This window comes from Lipophrys pholis (genome assembly GCF_963383615.2).
Source record: "Lipophrys pholis genome assembly, chromosome: 11".
Classification (NCBI taxonomy): Eukaryota; Metazoa; Chordata; class Actinopteri; order Blenniiformes; family Blenniidae; genus Lipophrys; species Lipophrys pholis.
The window spans coordinates 21,051,311-21,076,017 of NC_137631.1; the positions used below are offsets into that span (position 1 = coordinate 21,051,311).

At 41.3% G+C, this 24,707-nt stretch overlaps 2 protein-coding genes across 3 annotated transcripts; both read right to left on the reverse strand.

Annotated features, from left to right (window-relative positions):
- Window positions 1-833: 833 nt before the first annotated feature.
- Window positions 834-12,776, reverse strand: slc25a22a (solute carrier family 25 member 22a). 2 transcript variants are annotated; one of them, XM_080474725.1, is made up of 11 exons: window positions 12,668-12,776; window positions 5,350-5,539; window positions 5,129-5,254; window positions 4,982-5,037; window positions 4,697-4,787; window positions 3,906-3,960; window positions 3,160-3,220; window positions 2,798-2,942; window positions 2,544-2,698; window positions 2,388-2,463; window positions 834-2,273 (listed from the first exon to the last, which is right to left on the reverse strand). In XM_080474725.1, the coding sequence occupies exons 2-11, from the start codon at window positions 5,367-5,369 to the stop codon at window positions 2,120-2,122; spliced, it is 939 nt and encodes a 312-aa protein (XP_080330851.1). In that variant the 5' UTR covers window positions 5,370-5,539; window positions 12,668-12,776; the 3' UTR covers window positions 834-2,119. The 2 variants fall into 2 exon arrangements, with proteins under 2 accessions (XP_080330851.1, XP_080330852.1); XM_080474726.1 differs by lacking the exon at window positions 12,668-12,776 and adding an exon at window positions 9,432-9,492 and having other exon boundaries at window positions 846-2,273.
- Window positions 12,777-13,975: 1,199 nt separating this feature from the next.
- pidd1 (p53-induced death domain protein 1) lies at window positions 13,976-24,344 on the reverse strand. Its single transcript, XM_080474919.1, has 15 exons — window positions 23,333-24,344; window positions 22,587-23,000; window positions 22,310-22,462; window positions 22,138-22,189; window positions 21,847-22,048; window positions 21,017-21,166; window positions 20,756-20,929; window positions 20,522-20,669; window positions 19,843-19,978; window positions 19,602-19,752; window positions 19,280-19,403; window positions 19,044-19,159; window positions 16,805-16,912; window positions 15,791-15,987; window positions 13,976-14,646 (listed from the first exon to the last, which is right to left on the reverse strand). Exons 1-15 carry the CDS (start codon window positions 23,928-23,930, stop codon window positions 14,412-14,414), a joined length of 2,958 nt encoding a protein of 985 aa, XP_080331045.1. The 5' UTR covers window positions 23,931-24,344; the 3' UTR covers window positions 13,976-14,411.
- Between the last annotated feature and the right edge of the window lie 363 nt (window positions 24,345-24,707).

Here is a 24,707-nt window from a genome sequence, read left to right on the forward strand (position 1 = left end):
CTTTACCCTTTCCCTTACAACCAACTCCACTTCTACTAGCATTAAATTGTGTCTCATTTGGTCCAAAGTAAATAGACATTAGAAAAACAGGCTGATTCACAAAATTAACCAACGTCTAAGGAGAAATGGCACCTCCGGAAACATGTCATCTATGCTTGAATTCTCTTTTCATACAGTGAAAAGCAAAACACTCATTAATATGCTGCATTTAGGTTCAATTAATGCTTGTTGCATTGAAGTTACCTCATTTGATATGTCCACGTCATCATAACATTAAAATCATCACAATATGAATTAATGGGGGGGAACTGGAGAGGTAGGTGTGCAAATAAGCCATCATGTACAAAATAAACAATAAATCCAAAAACTTAAAGTTCACAGAATCTGCATATATACAATATAGATACGGAGAACACTTTGACACAGAAAAAAACAACACATACATATATATAATGAGATACTGCCTATATAAAGCAATATTGATAAATAAAGCTCACTCCCACAAGTGATAACATATTGAAAAGCTGCATGTATACCCACAGTGCAGCCCTACAATTGACCAGCTGCTTGAACAGTGGGAGTAAGGAAGGAATGTGATTGATAATACACATCAAAGTCACCTTGATATCCGATGAGATAAACCAATGGCAGGGCTTCAGTGTTGTGATGCATAAATGAGATAAGACTGGACAGCTTACCCTAGCAGCTTTAAGCAAAGAAAAAACAAAAGCAAACAAGCCCAGATGTTTGGTTTGAAGAGACAAAAACAAACAAACACACATAACACTTAAAAAACATTGGTTTGATTTTCTGATAAAGAAATCAGTTTTTTTCATTAGCTCTTTGGGTCCTGCCACTGACTTCAAGTTTGGATATTTAAAAGTGAGTTTTAACTCATCTGTAAACAAACATAACTATGTCTGAAGGGGCAAGAAGTACTGCAGATTTACTGGTGCCACAATGGATGACAGTGCTCTCAGTAGGTGACGTCTGATCATTTGTCAGCTGATTTAGCTTTCTATTTCCATTTCTAACAAACACTAAATCATCTGAGTCCACTATAGAAACATAGCAGAAAACTGGTTTTACACATCATTTGACAGACTTGCAGGCATCATGGACTATGGTGTGACCTCGAGTCCAACACACTTGTCGTGCAGTTTTACTACAAAGAAAGACCAGGAGCAGCATTTTTTGTGTGTTTTGTCTGTGTCTCTGAGTCAAGTTTAAACAATGGGTGTGTGTAGTTTGTAGTAGTGCATAATGCCCAAATGTTTCACACTGTTGATGTATTCTAGTGTGTAACCTGGAAATAGGGGATATCCTACAAGTAGCCAAAACAGTTGAACCATTGTGGTAGTGCTAAATATCAGATGGAACTTGATCTACTAAGAAACGCCAAGGCAATCAAAGTCTACTTTGAGCTGAATGGCTGAGTTCATTACAACCACTTACAGGAAGGGATGTGGCTTCCCAGGAAAGAGCATAGGGATTGAGCTGGTATCGCTTCAACACACTGTCTGAAACAGAAGCAAATGCCAATCTAATTTTCTGTGTCTTACCTTTTAGCATGAACCGTCTGGGTAAAATAAAATGTTTTTGTATGCATTTCACAAGATCAAATGCTGTAAAATATCTTCCTTAGTAAAGAAATTTAATTTAATTGCTTATTTCAGATAATTAAAATTCATATTTTGAACTGATTTCCAAGGTTATCAGCAAAAAGCTAATGAAGTTTGAAACATTAGGTACTCTAGGGCTTTGCAAATCTGCAGCAACCAAGGGCAGTACATCTAATTCAAAAATTCAACAATCATATCCAAAATGTGATAAAATGTTGTCATTAAAAAGCAATATTCCATTAAAGACATTAGCTGATATTTGTGGCTTGATTTCCAGAGAGCTAGCTGAGCCTGCCAACTGGAATTTGGTGTGCCACCACAGGCAGCTTGGCAAAAAAGGCTCTGTCCTGAACTGTTTGAACATTCAACACAACAAATTTAAACAAAAATGTACTGACTGGTCGCACTTTGACCAGGCAGGAACTCAGAACGAGATGAATTCTTACGCAGTTGGTGTGATGCATTATGGGAGGGAAAGGCAGAAAAGGAGGTGCTTCTTAGTCATGTTTTTTAGGCAAGAAGCTGAGGATAAATTCACCCACACCCAGGAAGTAGATCACCTGGGCGATGCCAAACAGAGGTGCAATGACCAGGGCTCGACAATAGGCTCCCTTCAGGAAAGCTGCTGGACCCTCATTCCGCAGGATTTTCCTGGAGAGCAAATGAAAACCTTGTTACATAAACGGGAACATACGGCCAGGGTGCTGCGCTATACATGCAGCTTCACACATGCTGGAGTGGGGCAATGAGAGACATTGAGGTCACCTGATGCAGTCAGTCACTCCACTGTACGTGTCTTCTGTGCTCCCTCGATTTAGGGATTGCAGTCTGGTCTTTATAACTGTAACACAAATGGATTCAGCTGAATATGTAGCATCAAGTGTCAGTGGAGACATAACTGTTGTCATTCTCAGTGCTCACCATCCACAGGGTTGACAGCAACTGCCGCTGTGCTCCCTGCGGCACAGCCAGCTATAAATGACACATAGAAAGGAGCAGGACCATCCAAACCTCTTTTTCCCAGGTTATTCAGGTTGGCAAACAGTGGGAAATAGATAATAGAAAAAGGAACATCCCTTCAAAAACACAAATAAAAAAAGCATTAGTCGCAAAAAACAAAGAACAAACTTCAGTTTGTAGTTAAAACTGTCAGCTGGTTGCCAGATCAGTCTCACCTGAGCAATGTGGCGCCGAGGCCTTTGTACAACCCAGCAATGCCCTTTTCCTTCAATAGCTGTCTGGTAATCTGCATGGCTGTTGGGGACTTGGCTTCCACAGTACCAGCTGCCACAGTCTCTGGCATAAGCTTCCTCTGAGCAGCTGCAATGCACAAGAAGCAGATCATTAATTTTATAAAAAAGCAAACCTACATTACTAATATCAGACACATGGATAGGCATTTTGAATGCATAGTGGAAAAAAGGAGAGACAGAAACGAGGGTACAAATAGTTGCCATCTCTGACACAGCCACACGAGGCCACTGTTTGTCCAGCATACCAACAACAAAAGCTCCAGCTGTATTTCATTTCCTCTTACCAATTCGCCCAGCGTCTTGGAGCTGGATTTTCAACATCTCCATAGGAGTTGTGACAATAACCTGGAACAAAAGCAAAATGAAAGCATTTATTCATGCTAAGAATGAAGACATCTCCCAACACTATGTTATCTTATCTCTATTTGGATTGGAAGTGATTTTAAGTCAAGATTTAAGGATTGACTCTGAGTCAGGTATGATGTGTGCCCTGAGACAACCTGCTGGTATTCACTGACAAAATGTCAACTCTTGTTTCCCTCTCTAATCCACAAGTAGTAACTAGTTAACTGGATTAAGGGTGAGATGGCATGTTCTCAGTAGCAATCTTAATCCAAGGTCTGCTACACTTAATCTAATCACGTTCCTGGGGCCCCAAGCCTTTGCCCTCATTGACAACAAGCATTTCCCTCTGACTCATTCACTCAGTTCACATGGCCAAGTACTCTCAAAGCGTCTTATCTGATCACTCGCATCTGTAGCTTCCATTGTAGTGCCTGTTAACAGGACAACATTTCAGTGACTAGAAATCATTCACCTTAATGGGATGTTTCTCGTCACTTTCAGATCGCAGATAACAAAATCCATAGAGACAAACTCCAAGCATGTTTCTATGACCACCACCATTCATTTAAATGTGGTTGTGGCTAATTGTTGCTGCAGGCACAAACAAATGAGACTGTGGTTCCTGCCGTTTGTGTGTGATCTGACGGGAGTAGTGCTAATGTCGGCAGGTCACTAACTCACTCACCTGGCAGGTACCTGCTCCACATCCAGCCAGCATCTCTTTGAGCAGAGTGAGTTTTCTGGAGGAAACAAAGGATAAAATGCAGGATCAGATTACAGCACACATTAGACTGACAGGTGAGAGTTAGGCAGCTTCAATTGCCCAGTTCTTGGAAAAGGAGTTATCACCATTGGTACTGGGGACACTAATCTTTGTCTTCCATATCATCCCAGGCACAAGAGCAGATTAATAGTTCACAAGGTTGACTTGCTCGCCTGGTAAAGAACTGACAGAGCCACTTGGACGAGAGGCGAAACGTCTTCCAAGTTGACCCGACTGAATTTCAGTTCGAGACGCCTCCTACATGGATGAATGACAATATGCTTAAACACCATTCACAAGGTGAGCAGCTGGGACCGACAAGTCAATCATTCATCAGCTTGCACGTTTGTCATCTCAGATTTATCAATGCAGGCAGTGCTCATGGTGGGCAACAAATGCTTGCACTAAATGGCAGCTGCTATTGTTTGACATGTGCTAATGATATGTGCTGATTTCACCTGGTAGCATATTTTAAGACTGAATTTCTACCGATTTTAATCCAAATATTTAAAAACCACCCAGTTAACAACACAATGTGAAATGCTGACAGCTGAAGAGATGACAGTAGTTGGGGTGATTAACTGGAATATTGGTGTGAAAAGGGGCAGCTCATGGGTCAGGTTATATGTTGGTGAGCAAACCAGTTAATCACAGTGCAAGTGTGTGGTAGGTAAGTGCGAGTCAGTCAGCCTGTCAGCACTTTCATGCCTCACCCATCCTTGGAGAGGTGATGTCTGAAGAAGTCATTAGCAGCCAATTTGATAGCTTTCTCTGGCGTGACAAGTGTTAAATTCACCGCCGCTCCTACAATGACAAAGATCCACAAAAAAAGAACAAAGAGGAAAGACAATTAAGTGCTGCACAATGTATGTTTTTGCACAGTTGAATAGCGATACTTCAAATAATTTCTGTATCTTCACTGTGAAGCTGACAGTAAAGATATTGTGATTAAAAAGACATAGTTACTTTACAAATAAAGTTGAAAGTCTTCCGCTTACCTCGGTACATCCCAAAATACCCCTCTGACCGGATGGTCTTAATAAGGCAGTCTGACCTGAAACACAGTCATGTTATGAGTCAACATGTTCGACCGGGAAATAATATGATGTGTGGTAGAGAATTCATTAAATACAGAAATTCCATACATGCTGGTGTAAAGGCGACATCCATTTTGCTGGTTTTGCAGCCGAGTCTTGGCCAGGTCAATGGGAAACACACAGGTCACTCCAATCAGGCCAGCGATCCCCCCATTGATCAATTTGGCAGGCAAACTGGGTAAAACCACAGAGACAGAGACACATATATTAAATGTGGAGCAGCAGTCACAGTTTGGACCAAAATGAGGCATTACTATAGTTAACCTTACCTGATCTGCTTGTCAGCCATTTATCTCAAGCCCCAGCTGGTCAAAGGTCAATGTGTCTGTTAGCCGGTGACTCGTGGGCCGTCCTCTTGCTCTTGCTTGTTAAAGTAGTGTTCTGTTGGCCAGGTGATTTTATTACGGAGTAGAAATGTTTGTCAGCTTGCAGGTGTTGTTAGCTGAAGGTAATAGATATCTGTGAGGAAACAGATAAACAACAAAATATACGGAATTGAGGAAGAAGTCAATAAAAATGTACTTCATGTGAGTAAAGAAGAACAAAAACAGAAAAATTCCAGAGGAAATTTTGTGTGCCTGCCTCTCGCTGATGACATCTTTTGATGACATCCTGAACTGTGATTCAGAGCCCTGCTCCTGTCTGTCAGCGTCTCCATGACAACAGACAGAGGTGAAAGGATGTAATCAACTATTCTTCTCCTCCATAAGGTTCCTCTTCCATCCGCTTTGTATGGGCAATTTACTTAGGATTTATTGCAATTTTTTAAAGAAAGGGTTAGCCAAATCATCAACAAAAGTCATAGCACACTATTCCCAAACTGTCCACACGTTTGGATGTGCTTTTTGTGTCTGTGCTCTTAATGGTGTGGGATTAGTTACGTGCCAAAAAATGGCGAAAGAAGAAAAATAAAATTCAACAGCTGCCTAGGATAGTAATCTTTGCGCCTTGCCTCTAAGGCAGGCACAAGAACTGTTTTCTACAGTTTGGACACGTTTCCTAAATTATATACCTGCAGATCTGAAAAATCTACTATTGATGGGAAGACAGTCTTTTAAATCTCAAACTCAGGGACAGAGTATAATGGCCTTTTGATGGCTGGTTACCCTTAGCTCATGACACATATTGTGGACTGGAGACAAACTACAGCTGTGTTTTAATTTTTTTTATTACATGGATTTCACTTATATATCGCTTTTTCACTGCGTGCGCAGTCCCCAAAGCGCTTTACATTGTTCTTCACGTTCACCCATTCACACACCAATGGAGGCGGCTACCATTCAAGGCACCAGTCCACCCACTGTGAGAAGTTCAGGGTTCAGTGTCTTGCTCAAGGACACATCGATATGTGGACAGGTGGAGTTGGGAATCAAAGCGGCAACTTTTCAATTGGGAGACAACCGCTCTACGAACCAAACTACACCTCCCCAAATAATGAATACATTTTTTTCTAATTTAACTTAAAATTATTGTTGTAATATTACTATTTTCATTATTGTTATCATTAGTTATTTTGTTATTATTCTGTTTATTTGACTATTTTGCATGTCTTTTTGTCCATGGATAACGTTCTGTCTAATCGGTTGGGGTGGGGGGCTTTGTTTTTGTCTTTTGTATTTTCTTTGAGCATATAAACAATAAAATGTGTTTAAAAAAATATTACAAATAAATCAACTGCAGCCCGACAGCTGAGTGTCATTTGTGACAGGTGAGTCTTATCTTATCAGTTTAGTTCAATATGCTTTGCCAGCATATATATAACAAAGACATCATTGCAGCATTCGTCAAAGTCATCTTAACACTACAATGTCTGTAAAACATGGACATTGGCATAGAATTTATTCCAACACGGACACATAATTAGACAACTTAGATGACAGCTCCTTTGAAATTGAGCCTTTGCCATTCACTTCAGAATAATCACCTTCAGCCAAGCAAATCCATCACTACATGGGCATCTGTGCAATGTCCTTGAATACTCATGTTTTATGCACAAGTGCTTCCACAGTGACGGCAAGGTTATAGAACAACGGTGCATTTTCATGGAAGCGAAAACACTGGCTTTCGGGAAAAAAAGATCAAATGTGTGTGATATTGCCAAGATGCTCCATATTTTTGAGTCAGAATGCCCTCAGTATGAAAAGATGATTTCCATTTCCCCTTCCTTTCTCTCCACCCCCTCCATCCTCCAATCACAGGCTGCCTCTGCATGTACGAGCCGCAGCCCTCCCTCTCTCGCCTTCTCAACAGCCCTCCCCCATCATTTCCCTCAGTCACGAGTCACGACTCTCAAACACAGCATTTACGTCTCAGATGTTTGCTGACTGGTGGGTTTCTTAGTGCAAAAGTCATGTTGTGCGTAAGTATATAGCTATACAGTTACAAGATCTACTAATTCTTCAAATCGCTCTTTCAGGGAGGTTTGTCTTTTTTTTTCTTCTTTTTTTTTTAAGGTGAATCTGGATGTGATTGCAGCGGCATGCTTGTGTGTTTAGTTTGGACAGGAACATGAGGCCCTCAAAGGCTGCTCCAGAGGTTGCCGCGGAGGGGTGGGGGTGGGGGATGCAGGTCAGCCTCTCTCTGCTGGTGGAGTTTTCACACAGCTGAATTCACATCCCACCTCTATGCCTGGCCCTCGTCAAACCATTTTCTCACCCAGGGGTGATGTCTAACCCAGCTGCATGTTCTTTTTGTTGCTCCATTTTCTGGCTCTGATTCCCTCAAAAACACTCTCAATTACACCATTCCCAGAACTCTGAATTCGCATTAAGCCACGATTTAAAGTGCAGTGTATATTTCGGAAGTCATAGGACTGTGGAGAAAATGTATAGGATGTATAGATCACTTTTCACATCTAATGAGTCACAACTGACAGCTCTCTACTTTTCTACCGCGCCTGCAGCTTTACTCGTCGACTTCACTTTATCTCCAGCACCACGGATATGTCTGCAACAGGACATTCATTTGACTCTTAGCAATAGCCTGGCTGCAGTGTCTTGTCATGACAATTGAAGACTGTACGGAAAGAATCAGCCTCAGTGTGTCGTCACCACAGCAAGGGGCATCACTAATTCCAAGAAATTCCTTTGCTTCTCACAGCACATGAAATAAATATCAAATTCTGGGAAATTACTAGATGAATGTATTTTATTGCTCTATCATCCCATTTGGGGACAACATTTTTCCACTCACACAATCATTAGGAGGAAGAGGTACTTTTGGGAAACAAGATTTTTGGAAATAAATTAAGCAACGGTTACTAAAGCTCTCTCAGCAAACAGGCTGACCACAAACTGGCTGACTTATGACATAGATATCACAAACATCAGCAAGCACACACGCATGCATTTGCACTACTAGAGCTGATAAGCACTGATACATAAGCAATAAATGATTACGCAATTTGTGCAAAACCTTGAACTTAACCACTTAAGCCAAGTATCAACTTTACTAAAGACCTAGTAGAAAGTCCAGTCAGTGACATTTTTGTGGGGAATTTTCAGTACGTTATTGATCACTCTTCGGGAAATTATTTTCCAGCATTTAACCCAACTTATGACTCGGGGCAGTGGGCTGCAGTACAGTAAAGTACCCGGGGAGCTGCTGGGGTTAAGGGTCTTGCTCAGGGACCCACAGCATGATGACAACATGACAACCAATAAAAAATAAGTACTTTAATTGGTTTTATTTTTATGTGGAAAAAAGATGCAAGTGTGCATTCCTAACTCTCCCTGCAGCATCTTGATGCAATTGGCTGTCCATCTCTTGTTCTAAGTGTTGTGTTATATCTGCTGAGTTTCCAAAACAATGTTGTCTCAGTCAACAAATGACAAATTAGTGTTAAAAAAACCCAAACAGTTACACTCTTCTTTAGAAATGAATTCATTTGACTGGATTCATTCCTCTGACAAGCCTCCAAGCCCTGCTTTAGGGGATTCTCATCTCTCCTATATATTGTCATTTTTTTGTTTCTCTTTATTGTTTTCCATTTTAACATCATAAGCAACACGAGCATAAACATTTTTATCAACTTAAATTTATCAGTCAGGTACTATTGAACAGTAATATTACCGAAGAGCTTCTATGTCATATCACAAAAGTCTCCCTTGAGCAAAAGAACCCTATAGTGCGGACACAGTAACAAAATATAGCACGAGCAGTGATGGAAAAATATCAGGGAAGAAAAGGTTTTGACTAATCTGCATTGAAGCTGTCTCAAAGATAAAGAAATCACAGAAAGATACAAATAACCATGAAAATACCGCAAATCTGAAGACAGATCAACCCCAGTCCAATTCAAACTGACATGCAAATGATTATTCTCATATTGAAATGAACCAGGAACAATTACCTTGCTCATGAAAACTGCCCAGCTGCCTCTCTGCTCTCAAGGATCAACGGGGTAAAGGTCTCGGCGACTGACAGGAAGTTTGGTAAGGGGAAGTGAGTAGTGGTGACAAAGAAGTGGAGCTTTCAGAACACGCCTCACGTGATTGTAGCTGAAAAGACTCAGTGCAGATGATTGTTGCCAGTCCATCTGTCTCACATGAACTGGTCTGATTAACACTCTGCACACCCCGAGTACCGTAATTTAGTGAGACGAGAGTGTGATCCTGCAATTCTCCATCACATGAAGGCTCGGGCAAAATCTCAATCCGTCTAGTTTTCCTTCTCGAGACTCTCTTTATGCAATTATTATTATTTTTGTAGCACTAATTGAGCTGCCATGATATGGTTGACCTCCATAATAATATCTATGCATATCGGTTTCATAATAATTTTTACAAAAATTGGTTTTAGATAATCTTTTGCAGCTCCTGGAGACATTCATCAACTTTTAATTCATGTTATGCTGTTATCGTGATGCTTCGTTTGTTTTTTAACTATTTATAAAACAAGGCCTATTTTGTGTTTTTTTTCCATACCAACCAGCAAACATCAACAAGGAATGGAATTTGTGGAGTCACATATAAATCTGAAAACTATTCGCTCTTCCCTCCAGCATCAGGATCATAATCCTAATGCCTACTTATGAAAGCGCTCTTGCAATCTCCATTTACAACTGGAGAAGTGAGGGTCGTGATCAGGTCACGCTAGTGCATTTCTATTACAGGTACTCTACTCTGAGTTCAAAATGCAGCCATTAATCCTGGGCAATCATGCATTGTTGTGGACCAGAAATATCAGACAGAGCTTAGCATTCAGGCACCAAGAATGGCCTTTCTGTGCAGACGCGTGGTGTAGTGTTCAGTTCTTCCTGTGATAGCCCATGCAGTCATCTCTGGTGGCTCTTTCTTTCTTTCTTTCTGAAGTTACCTGGGGCTTTTCTTTCTTACCGCTTGTTTTGCTACCGTCTCCGCTTTCCTAAAGCCTTGATAAAGAAATAAGAACATCATTGTTGGTGGATGTTACAGTGGACAAAAAAGCCTTTCTGCATTGAGATATTAGGTTATAATTTGGAGATTACAGTAAGAGAGAAGCCTTTCACACAGCAGGGTAGCAGCTCCTTGCCAGCGCAGCAAAACTGATTCCCATTCAGTGTACACACACAATGCTGACACTTATAAGATCCTGCCGGGCAAGACTCCTGCAGAAATTCTGAGAAAGGTGTGAACCTTCAGCCCTGCATACAAAATGTATAATCTGAGGTCTGAGGCAACTGTTTTCCACTCGTTGAAAGAAAGGCCGGCAGTCACAACGCTACGTCAGTTCAGATGGAAAGCACAGGATGTCACCCTACACCTAAGAATGGCTTGCTTCATCAATAATTTCAAGGCAGGAGGAATTTTTGATTACACTGCTGGGCCTCATCAAAACCAATACAGGATCTCTCCTTCAGGAATACTTGTCTGTTTAAAAAAAAAAGAAAAAAATGCATTGTTTCATTTTCCAAGTCTTCTTGATATCCACCAGTTAATTGTTACCTTATGTGTGCATTTGAGAAGTTAAACACAAACCAGTGGGCAGAAGGGATATAGTCTGCTTTATCAGAGGGTTCCTTCAAGCAATGATCATAGTTGTATGGAGCCCCCAGTGACCCGTCAAGCACCCCAGAATGAAAAAGATCCAAAGATTTGATATTTTGAAGTCCGATTGCATCTATTTATCAATCTGTATCCAATCCACCTCACTTTGAGACTATTTGGTTGTGCTACATCACTATTCATTTTGTCTGGCCTTTCTTGTACAATGTCATTGAGTCACTTTGAAATGACTTCTTTTTGCTGTAATTTCACAACCTAAGCTTGGTTAGTTCCCTGCTTGGTTTTTTTTTGCTACTTTTGTACAATTGTGGATTTTATTTTCAATTCTGCATCTATTTATATAGTATTTTTTTATTGTTTGTTGTATGTTTTTCACTTTTTCCCCATTCTATAAATATTGCATCCTAGTATTTTGTGTTTATACTTGTTCTTGTCATTACATTTTTGTGTTTTTTGCCGGCCTGCCTTGTTTTATTTGTCATTTCCAGTTTATATGAGATATTTTTACATATTCTAATGGATGTTGGATATTTTCTTTGGATCTAATGGAGTGTGATGCCCCTTTTAGGTTATTTGTCATTTTATTTGGTGTTTATTGTGAATATCCGCATTTATAAAAACAAATGAGAAAACATTATAGTATAATTTATGATGATTAAGTCTGAAACTGTGACAAAAGCGGCCTTAGATATCATTGAGAAATAAATAGAAATGAAAACATCGTGCAAATCCCTTACTCATCTTGTTGTGGTAGTTATATTTGCTGATTTTGTGCCAGTTTTTGTTTGTTTTGCGTAGCTGTTTGATCCTTCTGTGACCTAGTTTCAGCTCTTTTTGTAACCTATTTTGGTCTCTATAAATCTCCTCACTACTCAATTGCAATTTGACTCTTGTGCATCACTTCATTCGGCATCTCGGAGGGTCAGTTGGTTTTCACACTTTTGTAATTGTGGGTCTTTAGGTCAGAGTCAAGAGACTTTGAGGAAACCATCGTGGTACTGATGGAGAGTCTCGTTATGTTGCTTGGGTCTGACAGCAGAGAGGACGCAGTGCCAGCTGGAGTGTGTGTCTGGCTGTCGGGAGGTGGGTACACTTTAAAGTGGGTTTACCCTCCAACTCCGACATCCCCGCACACATGATCATGACACCTTCAGTCACTGCGGATGCAGGCGGCCGCTCGACGGCGGGTCAAACACGGTGCGCCGCTCCGTTAACGGGGAAAGCTCGGGAAGCGCACGGACACCGACGGAGGTAAAATACCTCGGTTTTCTCTGAGGTGGCAACGGGACGCTGTCTCACCTGAGTCATGACATGACACATTATTGACGACCATCACTCAGCCGCGTTTCATAACGCCGTTATGTCTACAATAGGCCCAACGGTACCGTTAACCACATAACGGCCACATAACGGAACGTGAATGAACGTCGCATCCCCGCCTCAAATAACCGGCAACTGTTTCACGTTCCGCTCATTTAAAAAAAAACAAAAAACAACGAAATTCAAGCAGAAAACATTCACGTTATTCCCAGGTGAGATTTTTTAATCGGTTTTCCTGTTAGGAGACGCACGAGACCTGGCGTGCATCCCGGTGTGTACATACCAAAAAGAGCCGTGTTCCTCCGCGGCGCGTCCCCGGTGTGTGAGCTCTGGATCTCCGGCTGACAGAGCCGACAGGAGCTAAACTACCGGCGCTACTAGCATTTGAGTCCAGCGGAGGGAGGCAGAGGAGGTAGGAGTGAGAGGAAGGAGAGAGGAGGGAGGGGTGAAGCAGCTACAGCCAGCAAGCCTGTGACTACAATCACTAAACGAGGTGTCCCTTAGCGGCACGTAGTGGAACTGCAGGCACGTTTTTTTTTTTGTTTTTTTTGTTTTAGGAGCAGAAAGGTGTAGGGGGGCGGAGGCTGAAGGGGGGGGGGGGGGGGGGGAGCTCGCGTCATAGTGACGACTCATCTCCACGCAATGACCTTGAGCACCGCAAATAGAAAAAAATACACAGTGGAAATATTGGGGATGAAGGAGAGCACGCAGGATTTAATCTGCAGTGAGTCACCTGCAGCAAACAGCATCAGTTGTACTCATCAGACTGCTTGCTTACAAAAAGAAATAACATCCCGGACTACAGCTACTCTGATTACTCAGTGACCAAAGGACACACATAAAAGAAAGTCAATGAGTTGTGGAGGGGACAGAAAAAAAAACCTCCCCTTGCACTTTCCAGCACATTACCCAGACCTTTGAACACAACTTAATGTTTGCTCTGCCTGAACAGGTACCAGGAATATCTTTTCACAATATTTTTGAGAACAGAGAAAAAAGCTAGTATGCCATTAATTATTTGCTTCTGGGTGACATGACAACTTATTCCACAAGAAATTAGCCAAGGCAAGACAAACCTATTCCCCTTGAAGAGATGATCATGTCAGAGGCTGAAATGTATTAACGTGATAGCTAATGGAAACACCCTATCTGCCTTGGTGTCTTTTTAATAGGTATAATTTAACTTTAATTCCCTTCTTTTAACACATTAGCTTCAGATTACTCACACATTAGGCCCTTTTACAAAGGACTAGGATCATATTGGCTAGACCTTAGTATCAAAACACTGCGTTAAAATGAAAAATACTTCACTCCTATTCATACAAGCAGTGATTTGCAATTAGGACCACTAAGTAAGGTTGAAATAGACCAATACCAACAACTATTTTCACGTAGGAAAAATAACACTTTTGAAATAAAGGACAAGATTGTGAAGGAAAGTGTGACACTCTTAATAATGGCATGCTTGATTCTCTGGAAACACCAATAATAGGTCTTCCATTGTTGTGACCTGACTCTGCTCTGCACCCCATGACTGGTTAATTATGTACTTAGCAAAAGCTCATAGATCAGCCAGGTTCTTAGAATATATAGAGGATTATCACTGCATTAAGTTTACATTTATTGGTAAAGCAGAAATGACAAAAACAGTCAAAAAACAAACAGCAGAATAACAGTGATCTATGTTTTGAAGAGATTACATACCTTTACCACTGCTAGTAACTATTTTTTTTTATTCTTGGCAGAAATGAGCTGCAATAGCATCACTTTTCATTCTGAGACAGTTTATTAAAGGTGCAATAAAACAAAGCTGCAGGCCAACTCACAGTTCATCCATTTCACTTGATTCCTCTGTTCTTTAATAAAAGGCGCCAGCAGCTGATTGCTGGCTTTAGTGACAGTGACAAGGACAGACAGTTGTGCACAAGGACACTTGTTTGGACAGCAGGATGAGATGATGGTGGCCTTCTGTAAACAAACAGGTTGCTCAAGTGTAAGTCAGCCATCTGCGCCCAGTGTGGGCTCATTTACTGCCGCGCTTCAGCGAAGGAGGCGCCCTCAGCATCCAGGCCTACCCTCCTCAGTGACTCTGAGTATTTCCTTCTTCCAATATTGACAATGTCCTCGATCTCATCGGCCACGTCCCTCCTCCCGCTTTCTATCATCGCAGCCACCAGTCTCGACACCGCTCCAGGACCTGTGTTTGTCTGCGCCCGGGCCCAGTGAAACAGCATGTCCAGCACCAACGCACCAAGGTTGTCCCTGAGGAGCGGAGCACAGTGTACACCAGAAATGTCACATAATATGCCTCCTGCTGCAGTGACCTACATATGGATGAAACTAGTGGAAATATACAGTATATCTGGCTTTGAATTATCATGATCCTACTAACTAGTTATGATTGTGAACATAAAGTATTCTAAAATGTATGTTAAATTCCTTTTTTAGATAGATGCTTCATCTTGAAAACCATATTACAAAATATATACACAGTCTGCCAGTATGCAATCTGGTATCAGATGCTCTGAAAACAAAACGATACTAAAGATAAAAATAGCATTTTATGGCACAAATCCGTCAAATGACGTGCAAGCACATTCCTGCATCACACTCTTACGTACAGGATCGTCACCAGAATACCGTATTTCACATAATGCATTCTGGACGTGTCATGAGAATCTCTTCTCAGCACGAGGAGAAAGGGGGAGGGCCAGATGAGAAACAGGCTGCGTGTAATCTGCTCCAGTGTCCCAGATGGCTTAGCGAAGGCTGGCAGTGCAGATTAAAAAGATTAAAATGACAATTTCTCTCCCGACACAGGGTTTCTCGAGTTTTATGCCATCACATTCCATCTTATCCTGTGGAGGCTTTGACTGTGCGTTTGTATAATAACTGATTACATTATTACTCATGCTGAGTTCCATTAACAGCAAATATATATGTTTCTAATTGAACTGCTGTTGCAATTTTAAATTCCAACATAAATTGAGATTGAAAAAAAAGTGTGGTTGAGAGTATAATAAATGTGTCCTGTCAATCAGTTGGAATAACAATGTTTTGGTAAACTGACTTTTCAGCATGCTTTCGAATAATCATTTACATGCACCCATTCACACACAGGTCATTAACAGACTCTATTACTGCTGACAGTTGGCAATCTACTAAGAAATTATACTTCTATTATCATTATATCTAGGATCATTTTTTCTTTTATCATTGTTTCTGTTGTACTTATCAAGTGTTGAAGGACATTATTTGAATTTTTCTCCGTCTATATTGGATGAACCACTGAGCCAACAGGATCTTAAAGTAACTACTCCGCAGCTACTGTTTTTAGGGGGGGGGTTGCACAGTATAATGTGCACTTTGATTATTAGATGGTTTTGACCGTACTTGTAAGTCTTACCTGTACTTGTACTGGATGCGATCCAGCTCTTGGTAGCTCAACCCAAGATTAATGCCAATGACACGCCAGTCCTGCCCAATCTGAAGAGAGATGGACAACAGGTTGGCTTCTGTCAGGTACCCACTTTCAGGGTTGCCCAGGTTCAGAGGAGGATACTGAAGTTCTTCTTTGATGAAACTGTTGTCTGCATTTCGTGCCTAGGGGATAAAATATGAAGAATTCTTTTAAATAAGCACTTTACTTCCTTCCAGGATCACAGCAAGTACAGTATTTATGTGAACTGTTAGGTGAAAGTATCTTGTCTAGAACCTGATTTTTTGCACAGTGAACATTTTATATTCAACAAGATCAAATACAACTGCAATTCCAGAAATGGAAAATGATAAGATGCAACTAAAAGCTGAAGAAAATGATTAGCAAGTGCTAAAAATCGGGACGTCTCGGTCAGTTTTTGGCCTCGATTTTTAAGAAATTGAGTATTGGCCAATCCAAATGCTTTCCCTGTCTGATACTTCACTTCACCTTGTCAACTGTCCATTGATAATAAACTGTATGGATCCTTTCCTCTTTAGTCCACATTCGGTTCCAAAAACAATTTAAAATTTCACTTCATCTGACCACAAAATAGTTTTCCATTTTCTTCCCGGGGGAGTTTTAAATTGCTTCTGGTCCAAAGAAGCTGTCAGCGTTTTTATATCACGTGTTCTTCATTACATGATGAAGCTTTTTCACTATTTTGCCGTTGGCATATAATTCAATATTGGCAGATCATTTACATAATTTGTTGATATGTCTCATTGTCAACATCTCATATGTTGTTTTTATTCCATTATTAATAAAATATGGGTTTATGACATGTGTAAATAATTGTATTCTGTTTTGGGTTTTTTTATAATCGAACACAATCACTCAACATTTTTGGAATTGAGGTTGTATCCTTACATTAAATATAAATTTTTCAACAACTAAAGTTTGATGTTGTCATATGAAATGAATAAATTTAAATAAACTGACAGGAAGTCTTAGTGGTAAAGTAGCAAGCCACTGGCTGTCCAGTCCCTTCCTCTTCCTGGACACTTCCTCTGGAACATTGCCGGGAATCTCCCCTCTATAAAACGACACCTGAAAAGGAGATGCAAAGCACATTTAAAATATGTGGTTCATGCAACACATATAGATTGATTTTATAGGACAAAATATGATCAGAACAACTGCACCATGTTTCTGGCACTCAACTGTTGGAACTTTTCTACTTCATGTTATGTAATATATAATGTAATATAAACAACATACTGCATTTTCTTTACACAGATTTTAACGCTTAGTGATCCCATCTTCTAGACTTAATCCCAAAAGGGCTGGAACTCATCACAGGCAGCATTGAGTAGGATGTCAGGTCTTGACAGATTACCAGTGAATCTTAAGACATGTTATGATTTAAAATAATTTATCAAGCAGTAATTTTGTTTCAACCCATTTTCCGCTGGAAGCGACGTATATCTCCTCCAGAGGACAGTTCAATGTTACTGCTGTAAATGATGAACAGCATTGTGTCCGCCGTTTATAGTGACCTGCACCAACACTGTCCTCTATCTGACAAACGAGAAAGCACATTAAAGAGTTTCTATACTACACTGATGAAAGCAGAATGTATATGGATGGCTCTCATCATGCTTATATAATCTACCAGGGTTGACATGTGACTTGGATAACATTTTTAACTGGATAATCCTTTATCCAACGTAGTTAGACAAAATGATATCTGCAGTCTGCACGATGTATTTAAATCATGTCCCCATGTGAGCTGCACAGAGTGGTACTTAGTAGAAGCGATCGCACACAGGAAATTCAAGTAGCAGACTCCAGTCCTCCAGTTATTGCACCTCTTGAAATGGTGTTATCGAATCTATCACACATGGCAGCAGAAGCACACTTCTTGGATAGCTTACTCATAACAGATGCAGTCTGTGCACCGGCATCTCTGAGGCCACAAATCACATTTTTCCTCGATAAACTCAACAAAAATAGAATAACAACAGAAAGAAGCAAAATAAATTCTACTTTTTTTTTCATAATTTGCAAAAGGGGATTTAATTTTGCTGATAGCCTCACTTGGAGTTACATAATCTTTACAAAACAGAGGATTCAGCTCTCTTTTTTCCATCTGAGCATCATGATTTAAATTTGTATTCACAGACCAAACGCAACAATGATCTGACATATAAAGACAATACTGAAACAAATCAGGGACACCCAGGCCTTCCATGTATCTGCTGATAACTCTGCCTTGTTGCTTCTCCAAAGGCAACACATTAATGGAGATTTAGTGTCACCAAACCAAGCAGGGCCATACTGAGAAGCACAAAGGAGATAATATACAGACCATTAATTTAAGTGTTTCTACTCTCACCTAGAGAGACAATAATAAAGCATTCCAGCTGTCAGCAAACTTAATTGCTAATATTTGAGGCCCATTAATTGTAAATACATTTATCGCAGTAGAAATGCTAATGACACCCAGGCACTTAATTATATTTTTGCAATTCTCAAAAAGGGAATTAAAAACATGCTGCCACAAAGAAGTGATACTGTTATGCACGGTCAAGCAAATGTTACATTAAAAGGTTGATGCCGGTTAGCAGCTCAAACAAGCGCGCACTGAATGTTTTCCCTATCAATCAAGGGGTCGTGTACAATTACTGACTACAATGTCCCATTGTGACATTCTGAATCACATTAAGTGAGTTATGTTGTCAGCTGGATGCTGGATTAACATGCCTTTCAGCAACACCAGCAAGAGCATCACTCATTGTGCCCTTTTCCTCTTCTACAGGATGTTGATGCTTGACACATTTAAGGTGGATACAGTCTCTGCAAGAACAGATAATTTTGTTCTTTCAAACGGGCAAAACCAAGAACAAAATTTGTTCTGGCCAGAGTGTTTCACGCTAGAAAGAAGATATGGAAAAACTGAAGACTGAACTTGGCTCTCATATTTTTCTCTCCGACACCCCCAAAGTGTGGGGGCAAACCGCAGTCTTAGAATTTATTGCGGCGACCGGTGGTGAAACAATGTAGACCATGCAGTATCCAAGTAAGTGATACAAACAATGAATTGGGGGAGTTTCATGTATGCAGTTGTGCAAATTAGTCACTGTGGAAATGTTCTTAATATTAACTACACATTAAGAGAGCAGGAAAATAAACTGAAGCTCAGTATCTTGGTATGTTCTGTTGCATTTGCTAGTCTCACCTGTCCCCTCACTGACTCCTTCTGACCTTGAGCAGCACAGATGTACACTTCCTTTACATTCTTCAGGCTTGAGTAAAACACAAAACAAAGCCTTCCACCCACACAGTCTGGTCTGTCTGCAAAACACAAAACAGCATCAGCTCAAGACTTATTGCAAGTATCACAACAGACATATTAGTACATCAAAGAACTTTAGGGAAACACTGTAAGTTATAGCAACAAAGAGGAAATCAGACCTGTGCTGATATCTAAGCCCCTCTCAAAGCCAGCAAAGAATTGTTCTCCTTCCAGCAGGTCGCACAAGTCTGAAGGCTGTGGTCCATCATACTGCTCAGACAAAGATTGCACTCTGCCCTCTACCTGCGCAGGAACCATCACAATCAATGTTCACTACTACTACTACTACTACTACAAAAGAAAAAATCTCACCACTGAGTAATTCGTTCAGTCAAATATTAATAGAATTGAGGCATTACACGTATATAACATAACACACACGATGGTCTCAGCACTTCTATAAAGTCAGTTACAACCTGGAATAGGAAGTTGATTCCAGACCTTGTTGGCAGGTAAGCACTGAAGCAGGACTTGTGAGGGATCGGTCTTCCGCTGGAGGACGAAGAACTGCACTCTAAACTGTTTTAGCCTTTGATAGATTTTCCTGACCACCCCACTCACACAGCGCTGCGTGGTGTACCACAGCCAGTACCTGTGATTCAGCAAACAATCCGAAGTTTGAGCACAACATAGTAAAATACTTTCAACTAAACACGTACTGTATGATTGGGGGGAAACTCACCAGGAGAAATGTGTAATGTAGAAAATAGCATATAAATGGGTGACACAGAGGGACACTTGTGATGTGACGTCAGTCCAGGTCTGAGCAGCAGGATCTCCATGAAGCAGATGCAAACAAGACAGATCCACCGTGTGGCCTGTAGAGATGAGTATAATATGCCTTTATTAATAAATTGGGAGGCCTCGTTGAGTCAGTTTAGCGCCAGTCTGTTCTTCTCCTGGCGTTCAGAGTTTGGGGTCCTTGGCTGTTTGTTTTTATTGTTTTTTTTATTGGTTGGTAAATGGTAAATGATGTAAATCTTTTCATCAAAATAAAACACACCACTGTGTAGATATCAAGAGTTTCAGCCATTGTTTGGTTAACCAGTTGGTCTGCTGCTTTTTAAAGGGACTCAATACACTTTCTTGTGGTACAAACTGAATCCCAATGACTAAATATGTCATATTATACCAATAGAACTTCACAACTGTTGCTTTGACTAATTATACTTATTATAGGAGGTCATACTGATTTACATAAAACAGAAATATTACATAAAGCTCCTTAGAGGACATTGGCTCTCACCAGATACCTTCCAGATGTGAAAGCAGCACTTTAACCCACATCTACCTCAGAGTTTTACACAGAACTGTATATTCTCGTATTAAAAATACATCAGAATGTCAATGGTATAATATACCTGTGAGTCCAGATGGAAGAGGGATCTGAACCTTCACTGGTTGCAGAAAATTGATGCTGGGAGTCTGAGAGAGACAAAGGAGGGGACTGACTTTGGCCTGAGGATCATCGCAGAGAGCCTGCACCTCTGATATCGACACCTGCAGCACCTACACACACAGAGAGATGCTCTGAAGTCCTGCAAAAAGAGTTAACATTGCTCTTACAATATGTTAGTGCTATGAGCAGGTTTCACCTGTAAAGTTATGGTGCGAGTCTGCACAGTGGAGTCTGGAGGGAAACTGAGTTTGATTCCAGGATCGGAGCTGGACACCAGTAGGGCTCCAGCTGGTGTTACAAGGCAACTGTCCTTTACTGGTTGGGACACTGCCATGAACCAGGAGAAGTGGCTTACAGAGCAGCACGCCAGCTACAAGTACAAGAAGTCATCTTTTTGTTTAGCACAGAAAAAGACTTGTAAGAATATCCTTTAGCAGTGGGAAGATCTATGATTCACCCTGGCTGGACGTCCCCCCGGGTGACTGCTATGGTTCTCGCTCCCTCTCCTCAAATGAGTGGGCAGTGAGCTCCATGAGACTCCATCAAACGTACGCAGCACCACCTCCCTTTTTCTTGCCCGATGATATGGCACACACACCTCCACAGGCTAGAGGGATTTCAAAGATGGAGGTTTGTCACATCATGCAGGTGCAATTAGGAAGTGAACAAAAATAAGGATAATGATCATAACACAGATGTATTCCACTAATACACATGTTGCAGATGCGCAGTAATACAAGTGCATCTAGAAAAACTGAATATCAATAGAATTTTGTCAGTTATTTCTACTTTCAGTTCAGACAAATAAAAGATTTAAATATTTTAGGGAACTGTTTTGTAATTTTTTACAATTTATAAATTCAGATAAAAAAAATCCTTAAATAGATAATTTTATGATCAAGAAATGTAAAATATATTGAGGTTTTACAATTTGAATTGAAGTATATTTTTGTTGTTGTGAATTCTTTGACGAAATAACTGAAAGCATAAATGATAAATGGGCCAATTGTAAAAGAAAGGTTTAGGACATCAAAATACAGCCTGAGATGTCCTGATTTGAAGTAATTTTAATCATTTTCCATAATTCAGGAGGAAAATATCCACACTTTTAATCCACATTGCTGGAATCATTTTTTCTTCACACTTTTGTCATCACATTGGAGCTACTTAGTGAATCGCTGAAACCTTTCACAGGCATGATGAGTGGCATAAAGCGGCATGCTCCATTAACAAATGAAGTAAACAGGGAAATTGATTTCATAAACAGTTTAGAACTTATTTATATACCTTCAAGAACGTAATACCATGAGGACGGAGCTCCAGCGGGCGGCTCAGGAGGATGTCATGCTCTTCGAGCAACACCCACTTTCTCTCTGGTCTCCTGTCGGCCCACTGTAGTCTTGTGCTTGTCACCAGGCAGCCTGGGGGGAAAAGTAGCTCCGCCCCCCCAGGGATAAACACATGACACCCAGCAGATGAAACACTGAAACTAAATGGAAAGGCAAAAGGAGCATGACATCTTTATTACAGCCCGTAACAATATCACAGTGATGATATGGGATGGGACTGATACTGTACCTGTGCTGACTGAATCCAAGGTGTAGCTCTGGTATTTTAGGTTCTGCTCGATCTGGCAAGAAAAGTGTGGCGTATCAGTGTGTGCACACTGGCACTGAATGCAAATACTGCAGTCAAAATAATCTGAGCATTGTACAATATGATCTGAAGCTTATTTTTGTTCTCTTCTCACCAGGTGTAGGAGGCAGAGGAGGAGGTGTTGGGGGTTTTCCCAAAGGATTGCCGCGTACATCTATTCTGAGCAGAGGCAGTTTTTTCAGACATTGTGGGATCAGGCGGAGGTCATTGCAATAAATGAAAAGCTGCCTGAGTGACAGGAGAGAGCCTGTGCAAACAAAGAAGGCCAGATCAGAAATTTAACCCAGCATTCACCAGTTTATCTCAACTAAATCAGTTGAGATTTGGAGTTCTGGGGGTACATTCATACCCGCTCACCCTTAGGCCCTTACCCATGCTCTCTGGTAACTGATTCAGCTTGTTGTGTGATAGCTCCAGTTTAACGAGCTTCCCCAGAGAACCAATTTCATCAGGTAGTTGCTGGAGAAGGTTATGAGACACATCGAGCGTCTGAAGTGATCCCACCTGACCCAGACTCGGGGGTAGAGACATCAGCTTGTTGCCCAGGAGAGAGAGGTAGCTGAGGGAGGACAGCTGACCAATATCAGGAGGCAAGGCTGAGAGATGGTTGTGGCAAAGGAGCAAAGAGGAGAGTGACGGCAGGCCGAGCAGGCAGGGCGGGAAACAGGAGAGCTGGTTGAAGGAGAGATCCAGGTGCACCAGATGAGAAAGTGAGGCAACAGATGAGGGCAAGGAGGTGAGGAGGCCAGGCAGGGGATCACCTTGTGAATCATAGAAACAGTTCCCTTTAAAATGAGAGAAAAGACAAATTGGAGCCAAAAAGTGACAATATAATACTTAGAAAACCCACAAATCTATAAATGAAAATACAACATATTCAAATCAAGAATTTGAAGAATCAAAATGTCTATCTATTGTTTGGTACACAATTGTGTCAATGACATTCCAAATATCATATAACTAACATCAACACAAACTTGAAGGTTGTAAAGAACCAAATTTGATCATTTCGATTTACCAATCTTTCCAAACATTGTCTCCACACTTGTATGTCTGTATGTGAAAATGTTGCTCAGGCTAAGTACATAATCCCACAAAACAATAGTTGTAAAAGTACCTCTAATAGCCATCGATCGCAGTCTTGTCAGATACGGCAGGACACCCAATGCACCATCCAGCCCTGGTTTATCTTCGGAGCCCATCCTCAGGTACTGGAGGTCCCTCAGCTGTCCTGGGACGGACCCCCACAGCAATGGCAAGGCAGCTGCTCCTCCCTGGTACACGTCCAGGGTCAGCCGAGTGTCGGTCAACACAGCCGAGAGCTCCACAGAAGTGGGCAAAGGTGGAGTCAGACACAAGGGAGGAGGAGAAGGGGACGATGGAGACTTATCTGTGAGGTGACGGCTGGAGGAGGAACAGGCGGAGCTGGATGAGGAGAAGCTGGAGGGAGATGCAGAGGGAGCATCCCTCTCAGCTGGGTCTTCAGACATCACACCAGTGGCCGGTGTCGGTCCAGTCTCTGTCTCTGATTCCCCTTCATCCTTCCTCCAAAGACTTTCAAGCAACCTACGAGCCAACGTGTCCACAGAGAGGCCTTCTGGTGGTCTCCTTGATGGGTTGATTCCAGATGTGACCTCCACATCTCCATCCCTCACAGTCCTGCTCTCTGTTTGGTCTCCATCAGATGCTGCCTCTTCTCCACGGCTCCTCTCCATTGAGAGCACTGTGCATTGTACTGGTCACTGGTCTGGATTGTCCTGAGGCTTTGTGCCTGCGTGATGTCCGTGATGATGACACTCCTGACATGGCTATGACCATCTCATTACGGCATGGCAGGAAGATAAATGACTGCTATGTGAAGCGACAAGTTTAATGAATAAATACAGCGGTACGAACGCTATCAAAGTAGAATAAACAAGTTCAGTAAATACATATTACCGAAAGCTACATTACTGAAAGTCCACCTTTAAATACTGGTGTTATTTACAAGCTAACGTGGCCCTACAAACTGAATAAAGCGTAAAATTGACCTGTTTTTCAAGCTGAAGTGCAACTTCCTGAGGCCCGGTTGTTTTTAAAAGAGAAAGCTCTGCGTCACAGCGCAACGTTCGTTTTCCTTCTCCCGCTGCCCACCAACATGACGCGGGCGGAGTCGAACAGCTCCTCCTCAGACTGAGACCACAAGCTCCGCCTCTCTGTTTGCTCCAGTGTCACATAACGAGCGCCTCTATGGCAGCGCCGCCAAAGTTTCAGCTCAGGGCGGGACGCTCATGCGCTATTTGACCACGTGATGGCGCTCTTGACTCTATTTTGACCTAGTTTGTCATTCACTGACTGCGCTGGCTGAAACTGACTCGAGACTATTTTTTGTTTCACAACGAACGAGATTTTTAGCTCGGTTGAAACCAGGCGAAATGACCAAGTCCGTCCGAATTATCTTCAATTTAATGTTGATTTTAAAAGCAGGTACTTTACATGAAATTGACAAATTA